At 42.6% G+C, this 11,660-nt stretch overlaps 2 protein-coding genes across 2 annotated transcripts; both read right to left on the bottom strand.

Annotated features, from left to right (window-relative positions):
* Positions 1-3,319: 3,319 nt before the first annotated feature.
* lrit2 (leucine-rich repeat, immunoglobulin-like and transmembrane domains 2) lies at positions 3,320-5,787 on the bottom strand (the record flags this gene model as incomplete). The annotated part of the gene is made up of 3 exons (XM_079690416.1): positions 3,320-4,137; positions 4,652-5,442; positions 5,678-5,787. The coding sequence occupies 3 exons, from the start codon at positions 5,785-5,787 to the stop codon at positions 3,320-3,322; spliced, it is 1,719 nt and encodes a 572-aa protein (XP_079546542.1).
* Positions 5,788-6,477: 690 nt separating this feature from the next.
* Positions 6,478-11,162, bottom strand: lrit1a (leucine-rich repeat, immunoglobulin-like and transmembrane domains 1a). The gene is made up of 4 exons (XM_079690301.1): positions 11,039-11,162; positions 10,098-10,558; positions 8,845-9,150; positions 6,478-8,588 (listed from the first exon to the last, which is right to left on the bottom strand). Exons 1-4 carry the CDS (start codon positions 11,158-11,160, stop codon positions 7,522-7,524), a joined length of 1,956 nt encoding a protein of 651 aa, XP_079546427.1. The 5' UTR covers positions 11,161-11,162; the 3' UTR covers positions 6,478-7,521.
* Positions 11,163-11,660: the final 498 nt, after the last annotated feature.

Below are 11,660 nucleotides of genomic sequence, written 5' to 3'. Positions count from 1 at the left end.
TCAAGCCCTGTCTTTGAGCTGTCACGACATGTTTGATTTAAAGGACTGTGTGTCTTTGTTTACTACTGTATATATGTGGTGGTTTATCTGTTTCAAAAGTGTGTATTCTTTGTCAAAAGATTTTGTCAGGATTTTACTACAAATAAAAGAACTTCCTTTGTTTATTTGTTGTTATTATTATTATTATTTCAACAGGTGTGTAAGAAGTGTTAAGATATGTGTACTTAACTGAAGCAATACCATGAAAATACAATTTAACAAGCACTTTTACTTTGATAAAAGCACATTTAAATCTATTTATCGAACTAACCTTAGTGCAAATGAAACGGCCAAATTCATTGTGAATGTATCACATTGTAAATATATGATATTGATATCATTAATGATGATATAGTTAGGATTGAAGCTCATTAAATGCATTATATACTTCTAATAGTTTAACCAATAACAGTGCATGATCCTTCTTAAAATGATTCCATCCTTTGTAATTAAAATATTAGGCTTTGAAGTAAATAGTAACAAAAGCAGTTCTAGTAATGTTTTGCATTTTAAAGGCAAATACATAACTGTGAAATGAAGTGGAGAAAATATTCAAGTAAAACATTTTTGAAATGTTCCGGTCTGGTCACAGCCAGTTACAACTGTCCAGTATCACAACATAGTGAATCCAGGATCCTGAAATCATGCTCTGAGAAACAAAACCAGAGACGGCTTTGTTGTCATTATCTTAAGAACAACACCTCCTTAATGAGCCGGCTAAGGCTCTCCTGCCTCCTTCTGGAGATAGAGGAGAAGCTGTTTGAACACTTGAAAGATGAAGAGCGTGTGAGCAAAGATTTAGGATCAAAGTTCCCAAATCCCCAAATAAAATGATTATAACTTAAACTAAACTTATACGGTCTTTAGGGAGATTTGAGCATTCATTTAGGACAACAGGAATGTTCATATTTTGGGAGTCCATGAACAAGGCCTTACACAACAATATTACTTCTGCTCTTCTTAGTTCCAATATCAATGTGAGCACTACCAATTATGAAGTAACACTGAACGACTCACTGGGTATTCGTGTAGACATCATGAGACAACACGCACACTATTTCAAAGTTACATAAAGCATGACATTTGAAGATAACCCTCTCTAATCCAATGAACAACTTGTTCATCTTTCTACAATATTGTAATGTGTTGGCGAAGAACCAAGACTCAATCTGTCCTGATTCAGTTTGGACAGACAAGATGTTGAACTTTCTGCAGCCTCTTCTGGCACATCTCACATGATCACGATGACGCAGAGAGAACTCTGAGGATTATTTTTTGGACAAAATAAAAACAGCCTCTTTACTCAGTTAGATCTAATACAGTACATACATGTGTGTGCTGCTGTGCTGCTTTTTCAGGTTAGTACAGTCCCAAAGATTATTGAGCAAGCAAACTGAATTAGTTGACTTCAAAATGTTCACACACATAAAGACAAAAAAGTGATCAGTGTTGCCAGCTGTTAATGCTTTGAAATGAAATGATGGAATATGAAGAGCAGGCCAAATGATCATGCGTTATGCCATGTAAGAGGCAACCAGGATTACTGGGCTATTTGATAGAGGATTACAGAGTTAAAAGTTGCAAAGAGCATTGATGCTTTAGAATGAAAGAAAGCTTTGCGTAGGCTTCAACAACCCTGGCATGTGTTTTGAGCATCAGAGATTTTAAAAGGTAAATGAACACACATCTTTGCGCACTGCTGCCCATGAGAGCTGCGTCTATCATGTAGTGTACTGTTTACATAATGCATTGCTTGCATTTACGTTAGAAAATGAGATAAATAAAGATCTAACCCATCCATTATTTTCTGAGATGAAATAGCTGAAATGACCAAATTCACATTGTCTTGTGTCATACAAGATGCATAAGGATTACAAAAAAGCATCATCTATGCACCCTTATGGTAGAAACAGGTCTGAACGAGAGAGGATGCAGATGTGTCTCTGCCCAAGTCGTTTAAAACCTTGAGTCAATAGAAACGGGCTCCGGCAGAGACAAGCCGCTTGCATCAGAGCAGACAACAAATGGAGATGGGGGATGAGGCTCATACGCCCATGAAGTGACGGCAGGAGGGGATATTGGAGAGGATGCCAGAGTTTGGGTATTAATGTCAAATGAACAATGCCATTGGCCGAGGCATATCCAACGTGCCATCTGTCCGGGATGGTCTGCAGAGATCATGTGCGGCTGCTGTGTGTGGTATTTGCAGATGTGGGAGACGAGGAACTGTGACGTAAATGCACTGTGACGCTGAGAGGACTAAAGATATGTTAATGAAACTTTACAGTTACAGTTTGTCTCGAACCACAACTTTATCTAATGATTTTCCTGATTGTGTGCAGAGCTCCTTGTTATTGTGAGGCTTCCACTCCATTAGAGAATAAACTCAAGTGGTTATCTCTTAAAGTTACTACTTTAATACGATGACAATTCTATGTGTTTCTCCTTGTGTAACTGCAGCTGAAGGTCAGTAACGAATGTTTTACTTGAAACAATGCGGGAAATTCTCCACGTGATTGGACTGACTCAAACTGAATTGAAATCAATTTCATTCAGATGCGGTTGTAATGTATGTCTCATTACTATGCACTTGACTATGAACCCATATGGACAATTTCCTTTAAAATAAGAAGCTTTGAAGTTTTCATATTGTTTATTTACCCATATTACATCAACAATAGATTTAAAATCGAATCGATTTTTTGTTCCAGATCCAGTATCATGTAACAGTACAAAAATGGCAACTTAATTAACAATGTTGGACCAAAGTGAAACACCAAAATAAAATAAGTTTGACATCACATATAAATGGATGACACAGCATTAAAGCACTAATACAGAATTGCATAAGATGCACTGACTACTCAAAATTGTATTTGGGAGAAGCAAATATGAGCATTCTTCCATCAAATCAAATTACATCTTCATATAAAGCAGCAGTTTTAAACGTGTCACAGTAAATGACAATGAAACGTATCAGATACCAAGACAAACAATGTACATATTTCGGACAGGAAATCATTTGAAAACAGTGGGGAAAGTCTTTGAATTACACTCACGACATAACGGCCATCATTCACATCTTTGCAACCTCTTCTCGGCCTAAAACAGAGGAAGAGATAATATTAAAACCAAGGAAGAAAACACAGTCATTCTTTCAAATATTTTACTTGTGTCAGAATCTATACTTTTATATTTTACTTTACAAAAAGATCTGATGCACAGTAAGACATTGGTCTATTGCAAGGTCAGTTATTAGTTTTGCCTTGTTGGTCGTAGTTTAATAAAGTTCAGCTGTGACTCTGCAGGGTTCAGCTTTGCCTTTATGCTGCCTGTCTTCTGACCTCCTCCTCACCTTCTTGTCTTCACTGGATTCTTTATTAACCAAGCCCTCGTCACTGGCGGCCTGCAGGCTGTCGAAGGTGCCCTGCCTCTCTCGCTCCAGCCCAGACGAGCCGCCTCCCCTCCGCCTCTTCCAGGACTCCATGATGTCCTCCAGCCGGGTACACTTACCATCAGTAGTGCAGGCAAACATACCGATAGGCACAGCCAGCACCATGGCCAAAACTATCACCACTATATGAATCAACTTCTCCCTCTGTTCCATCTCAGTAACGTCACTTCCTGTTACAAACACGATGCACTGCCCGGGACGTGGTGCCTGGTTCTTAAGGGTCACACAGATGTCATATTTGGTAGCACGCATCAGATCAGAGACAGAGTACGAGTGGATCCCAGGGCCGATGTAGATCATCTCCTTCTTATCAGTACCTGTACGGCCAAAGTGGATGGTGAACCAGGTTTCAGTTGGGTGGTCTAAAGCGGCGTGCCACTCGATGGTGATTCCACGTACTGTCTGTTTGGAGATACGGATGTCAATGTAGACATTTTCATCACCGGCCGCAAGTGGAGCTGAGTTCCCAGGGAGGAGTGATGACTGGGAGCCGTCTTGAGAGAGGACGTCCAGGAAGATGGTGACAGAGGAGTTTCCAATAAAGTTGATAGCATTGCAGGTGTAGACACCACGATCAGTTTTATGGAGGGATGGGATCACGAGGAAGGATCTGATGGTTTCTTCATCCACTCTTTCCTGAGACTCTGGGGGTAAAACAATGAAAATAAATGTTAATTTGCAGGACATGAATGCTTGAATAATACAACTCATTTTGTAAATGTTCTTAAGAGATTATCCACATGTTATAAAGTTGAACTGTGTGTCAGCAACACAATCAGTGACATAGCAGGGACTCTAGTGGCAGCAGCTGGCTGGTTTCTATGTGTTAGTAATGAACTAGATACTTGCAGTCATGATCTGCAGTAAGCACTCCACTCCAAAGGTCTAATGACGCAGATATTCATTTAATTGCACAGCTGACATTAGGTAGGCTACAGCATACTATAATCTCCCTACACTCTTAATCACAACTGATGGTGTTGGGCAGATTGAGAATCAGTGGTGATTATATCGCGTTGGGCCAATATCCAGATTTAGCTCTACTCATCTTAAAGAGGGGTTATGAGGTCTGCGATTAAAATGTGTTTAAGTAACTAATTCAGCAGAAGAAATCGCTCTGGATGTGTGGATAATATATCGTGCACATCGTACTCTTACCATGAAATCCTCTGATTATCTTCAGACCATATGTCCACCAAACAGCTGGCTCTGGCCTGGCCTTGGCGAGGCAGCGCAGGGTGAGGTTGGTCCCCTGGGGCATGCTGATGTTGGAGGACGGTGAGGTGACGATGGGCTTCACGCACGCCTTCAGCTCCACCTCATGGAAGAACTTTCCCCCCCTAAAGCCCGGCCCTGAGCAGGTCAAGTAGGAGTTCATCAATATAATCGGGGGGCTCAAGGACTTTATGAACTCCACAAAGCCCTTTAGGCGGCAGTCGCACATCCACAAGTTGTCGTGCAGAGCGAGTACAATGTTCGGCCCTAAAGCACTCGCATCCCGCTCCTCCGTGCTCTGTAGTTTTTGATAGAGAGGCCAGTTTTGAAAGACCTCCTTCGATATGACTGTAAGATGATTGAAAGACAAGTCTAAGTAAGTCAGACCTGGCAAATATTTTAACGCGTGCTCCGGCAGGACGTCCAGCTGGTTGTGCTTCAGGTCCAGGATCTTCAGGCCCGGCGTGTCCTCGAACGCTGTCCATGGTACTGAGCGGAGCTTGTTGCCCTGGAGACGGAGCTCGGTCAAGTTCCCCAAACCCTCCAGACCCTTTGAGTTTATCACTGTGATGTCATTGAAGTTCAACCACAGGTTCTCTAATGCAGGTGTGTTTGAGAATGCCCCTCTTGGTATTTCAGTGAAGTGACATTTTTCTATGCGGATCTTGGTCATATCATCTGGAAGGTTCTCTGGTATGGCACCAAACGCACTCTCCTCCATACATATGAGTGACCTGTGATTAAGGGGGAGAGTTTAAAGGAACAGATGGTAACTGTGTCGCCTAATGCTAATTATAAACCTGAAATATACTAACACCACAAACGACAGCTACTAGCTTCAATAAAGCCCCTATTGCTTACTTTTATACGCACTCTTTGAATAACCATATGTCTTATATGGTTATGCCGTCACCGACTGACACAGTTGGGATAAAACTAGCTGAGCCTTGGTGAAGCTACAAGACTTACCTTCCATGACGGTCTTCTACACAGCTGCAGCCACGTAAACATTGAGCATAAGTTTCATGCGCCTTGATGTTAAGCACAGCTATAACTAGGAGGTAACAAATTATGTCCATAGTCCGAGAAAAATCCTTAAATTGAGGGTTACATTCGTGCTCAAGACATGTCGAGTGTGGCTGCCGAGTGAAGCCTGCTAAGCTTAATCCCTGACAGACCGTGAAACAAACAAGTGGCATCTAATTCCTGGGTGAGCAGGTCTGACACACTATATAAAGCACTTTTTGGCAAGTCAACCTTTATAAAGTGTGTGTAAGTAACCAAAATGTTCAATAAATTCGTTTTTGGTTTGAATCCCCTTGTACAAAATAACTGATTCCTTTGATTGTCTGATAAATAAAGAGCTAAAAGTAGAAATGTCGTTCAAAAGTTGATTATATCAGTGTATTATTTAAGTTTTTTTAGATATAAGGAAATTATTCATTAAGATTAACAAAGTTATTACAACATACAAATCCCTAATAAGGGACGGAAACTGATCAAAAATGTGGAAAAATCTGAAATGATTCCTGGATATGTGTTTGATCAACTTATTAAAGAATATAAATGATCACCCTTTTCACTTCATTGAAGGTAAAAACACTTGAACTGCATTGATTTATAAAATAATGAAATAATGTATAATAGAAATGTATTAATATGTTGAGGTGAGAGATATAAAAACACACAGTACCACTAACTGGATATGTATATATAAAAGTTTATTCAACTATAATCAAATAATATCATTGGAATAAATAGATCTACATTTAATGGGGCAACCTCTAGGTGGCACAACACAGGAGATATTTCAGTATGTGTCTCACTGAAAGGAATTAGACTGTCTTTAAACATTTAGCATAATTTCCAACCTATTTACATTGTGTCATAGTTCAGTCCTTTCTGTACTTCTCTCCAGCTCCAGCTTCTCTCCATACGCCAGAATGTTGAACCATGCCTATGTGTATATCTTCTCTGAGAACATATGACAGATGTATACAGAGGCACAGGCATAACTGTATATGTAAGTGTACATCATCTAGTACATTATATACAAATAATACACATACATATATGGTATAAACAATAGATTTTCTACCGGTGCGTTCCCTTTATGTCAGATCAAGTTGCAGAGGTTTCTTAGCTGAGCCATGTAAGTGAGATAAAATATAGTTTACAATGATATTGTCTTTTAACTTTTGACATGTTTTCTCTTACAGGCGAATTAATAAATAAAACATGAGCGTGTTTGCATGTTGTTTTACCATTAATGTTTGGATACTTTTGGACAGAGTTTAACTTTTGTATGCGAAATAGGATTTTTTTCCTAGAGTTTGTAAATTGATTCATCTGTTAATATTCCTCTAAACTGATATTTCCATTATAGTGCAACGTGCAAAAGTCCTTTGATAGAAGTTGGTTCTCTGTGGCGGTGGAGTTGGTGGCATGATCCAGCGAGGAGGGACGGATGGGGGGGTATCCCAAGGTGTGGGCGTACGGGAGCGCGTTGGAGGGGGACTGACGTCAGGATGTTGCTGAGGGCGAGAGCAGGAGCAGTGATGTGAATATGGATGTTGATGGAGATGGGGGTGGTGATGGTGATGAGGATGGGAATGAGAATGAACATGGTGATGCGGATCGGTTTGCGGATGAGGATAAGGATCGGTTTGGGTGTCAGGTTGGGGATGGGGATGGGAATGGGGATCGTTTTGGGTATGGGGATGTGAATGGGAGTTAGGGGTCGGACTGGCACGTGGAAGCGGGTGAGTGCGAGGAAGATGGCGTGGCGCAGGTGCTGGAGCTGGAGCATGACGTCAGCAGAAGTACTCGTTAGGTTGTCCCTCTATCTTAGCCGTGGCCTCAGAGTCCAGGCTGGATCGGGCCGACAGAAGCCTGTTGGATTCCTCTGGGTTCACTCTGTTCAAATACTCGCCCTCAAGCCCTTTGGCCTTCGTACCAGGCGACAGTGTTTCAAAGGTCACATATGAATCTTGGATGTCCTTGGTTTTCTTTCCCCAGTACTTTTGAATGCGTCTCTTCAGAGCCCCGCAGCACACGATGACAGTGAGCGGGACTGCGATGATACAGGCCACCGTGATCACAATCACATTAATCAGCTTCTGGGTCGAAGTTGCACTGGCTGCTTCATCAGTGGAAAATATCACACACTGCTCCTTCTTGGGGATCAGCCCCCTCACACAAACACAAGCAATGTACTTGGTTTTGGGCACCAGGCCTTCGATGAATACACGGTTTTGCCCTGCCCCAACATTGATCTTCCTCATGTCCCTCTCTCCAAACACAGCATACAGCACACTAAACGCTGTTGTGTTCTTGGCCTTAGGGGCTCTCCAGTTCAAAGAAATGGTATTGTCTGTGTCCCCCACCACCTTTACTGAGCGGACCACCCTGTCGGGGTCCTGCTGCAGTGATGACGTGTTGGCCGCCAGGTTGCTTAGATTAGTCTTCTCCAGATCCAACAGTGCATCTGGGTTGGAGGAGGTGGCAGGCCCCAGGGTGGCTCTGTCTGCCAGGCTGTAACTGCCTCGTCCCGGATCAGGACCAAGACCAGGTGGAAGGCCTGGATCCAGGGCGGGCAGGATTGAAGGGGTCGAGGTTGGAACCACATATCTGGCCACCAGTTTCTCCTGGTAGGCAGCTTTACCAACAGGCTTGGGTTTCTTGACTTTGGCTTTCTTGTCATTGCTGGTTTGGTTCCCCTCTGGTTTTGATGAGTTAGAGACAACAAGAGAAATGACAGCTTCAGCATTTCCCGCATAGTTAGTGGCCTTGCAGATGTATTTCCCCGAATCCCGATAGGACACAGCAGGGACACTGAGGATGGACCAAGTGATTCCCTCTTTTGAGGTCTCCTGCTGGACTGCGATGAAAGAGAGGGGAAAATAGTATTGTTACACAATGGTTACAAATGGATAACGTATGATAAAGCACTCAAATATTACGTTTCTTTTATTGAAAGAGCCCCTTTCATTGATGCGGAAAAGGAAGCAATGGTCACAGGCAGTGTTGCATAACTCACTGTTTTTGCCACAGCTGTCAGTCAGACGTACAACATTACTATCTCCACTGGTTGCTTTCTGTGAGAGACCCTGACAGTCAAAGACCTGCTGACTCACCTGTTCCATTAAGTTGCCTCCCATCTGCCTTGCGCCATGTCAGGTCTGGGATGGGGACTCCAATGGTCCCACAACGCAGCAGCACATTGTTCCCAACAGCGCTCCGGACTCGTGCCACAGCTGTGTGTATACGTGGGAGCTGGCAGCGCCGAAGCTCTGCGTCACTGAACAAAACCCCGGATACACTCTCTGGAGCTGAACACCGGAGCCTTGTGTCAATGAACGCCACCGAGAGAGTGGGAGACTTCTGGAACTGGATCAGGTCGTAGAGCCGACAGTCACACACCCAGGGGTTGTCGTGGAGACCTGAGGGTGAGGGTAAAAGTGAGGCTACAAGGAAGACGAGCGTCCAGCTGTGAGCAAAGTGATAGAGCAGCCTGCAGATGGCCGGTGTGGATGTTTGCATGCTAATCCTGTAAGAGGATTAACATTTAATTCATAAACTACAACGGCAATGATGATGATGATGATGATGATGATGATGATGATGATGATGATGATGATGATGATGATGATGATGATGATCTTGTGATCAAGGACAGGTTAGCCGTCCTTTCAACCTTCGCTCCTTACTTTTCTGCACATGAGAATAGGTGAAACACAGAAAAATGAGCGATGAACTTTGTATTTCACACACAAACACACACACACACAAACACACACACACACACACACACACACACACACACACACACACACACACACACACACACACACACATACACACACACACACCCCCCCCCCCCCCACACACACACACACACACACACACACACACACACACACACACACACACACACTAGCAATTACAACTTCTCTTAACACATATTTAAAAGTATTACTAATTTGTTTTTATTATAATGCTATTTATTATTTTCATTTAAACAAGCTTCCATTTATGGTTGACCACAGAGTCATAATTATTTACAAAGACATTAATAATCTGCTTGCAATTGCAAAATAGAATAATGTGTATGTATACGACTTAAAAATAGTTTTTTTTAATAAAGAGTTACTTTGGTCTTTAATGCAGAATGTGTTACATGGTTTCCAAAGCACCTCTTCAAATATTAATGGGGAATTTTTTTTGATTAACTACTACCGACCATCCCCAACCATACATCAAACGATGTGTTTTTTCAGCTTCCATTCAAGATTGATGAATTAATTAACACTCTTCCATTACGCACAGTGTTAAAAGCTATACCTTTCGTATTTTTAATTGAGACATGCATCCTGACTGAAGTCCTTACCAAGTATCATCTTGGAGCTCTCTGGCCCTTGAACAGGTTTTGCTATGAGCCAGGTGGACAGCACCTCTGCCGGCAGGGTGAGCAGGCTGTTGCTGGACAGATCCAGGTAGGTGAGGTTCTTGATGTAAGTGGTGGCCTCCGCTGGCAGCATGGTGAGCTGGTTGTTGTGCAAATCGAGAAGTCTGAGACTGGGCATGTCCATCAGAGAGTCCCAGGGAAAGGCGGTGAGGGCATTCCCGTCCAGACGAAGCTCCTCCAAGTTGAGCAGTCCCCGGAAACTGTCCGGGCTCAAGGCGGAGAGCGTGTTGAAAGACATCCACAGGAATTCCAGACTGGAGAGGTAGATGAAGGCTTCGCTCGGTATCCGCTGGATGGACGTCTTCTCAATGCGCAGTTTGGACGTGTCAACAGGAAACCCGACAGGCACAAGAGATATCTCGGGATCATTGCAGATCACACTCCTTAAAGAGACAGAGACATTTGTTAATCTGTGTGCACTTCCAGATAACCCTTCAAAAAGTTTACATTTAATGACATGTGAACTTTACAAAGTAAATGAAAATAAAAGTTTGGAGACTTTAATTGAAGTCTAACATTAAATAATGTTAAAATATAGGGGATATAACAGTGTTAGGTTCACTAGCAAATACATGTGTGGCTAATCAATCTGGAAACAAATGTTTCCAAAGCCATCCGAACTCTCAATAAAACGCATAGATAGGAAGGTTGAAATTGCCTTTCAGAGATAATCCTGCATTAAATAAAATTGGACCGACATGCACTCCCTGAATTATCTTTGGAACACGTGTTCAGCTCTTTGCAAGCATCTGTCCTCATATGAGTATACCTGTGCATTTAAAAGATGCGTCTGTGGGCAAAAAACAGAACAATTGCTTTTGTGTGTTTTTGATTTAAAATCATTTGCATTTGGACATCCTTACCTGGCCTTTGATCCATCACTCAGGTTGTGGTAAAAACAGCTGCACTGCGACGGGCAGGAGCTCACTGGGGAGAAAAGCTCACCTGTGCCTAAGTAAAGCCCCAGGAGCAGGACGAGGAACATTTTGGCCCTCTTTTACGCATACGCAGTTTACCTACATGCGCCCAGTTTGCGCCCACTGAAGTTAAAACAGACTGGACTTTTTTTCTCTCATTTACAGGAATATCAACCGCATCGCTTTGTCCCACCGCTTCGCTGTCCCATAGTGATCCGACTGCTATGAGTCCCGAGATAAAAAGGATAGACAAGGATTAGCGAAAGGACTGGCGTTCTTTTCATTTGGATGCGTATTCCATCCCTGAATCCGATAGGCTGCGCAGAGACGTCCCTATTTATTATCACAGAAACAGAAACACTTCCGAAATGGTCATAATCCACTGTGATGTTTGGATTTTTTATTTCCCTCCAATGTAGTTTGTTCATTTGAGCCCTGCCGTGACTGTTAATCTGTAAATGGGCAGCGCTGTGTTTTACCACAAGGTGGCCCCTATAGAACACAGCCTGTGGCTCCTACCTTGGAACTTTTGCACTCAACAGATGCTCACTCAACATTGTCTAAATAT

This window comes from Notothenia rossii, assembly GCF_949606895.1.
Source record: "Notothenia rossii genome assembly, chromosome: 6".
Taxonomy (NCBI): domain Eukaryota; kingdom Metazoa; phylum Chordata; class Actinopteri; order Perciformes; family Nototheniidae; genus Notothenia; species Notothenia rossii.
The sequence above is the reverse complement of the archived record's forward strand: the minus strand, read 5'-3'. Positions and strand labels throughout refer to the sequence as shown.

What these genes read in the sequence shown, in the direction of transcription:
- lrit1a (XM_079690301.1), bottom strand. Translation starts at nt 11,160, where the DNA reads ATGTTCCTCGTCCTGCTCCTGGGGCTTTACTTAGGCACAGGTGAGCTT. An exon ending in AGTGATGGATCAAAGGCCAG is followed by an intron (nt 10,559 to 11,038) that starts GTAAGGATGTCC and finishes TGTCTCTTTAAG; the next exon opens with GAGTGTGATCTGCAATGATC. An exon ending in GAGGCAACTTAATGGAACAG is followed by an intron (nt 8,589 to 8,844) that starts GTGAGTCAGCAG and finishes CTTTCATCGCAG; the next exon opens with TCCAGCAGGAGACCTCAAAA.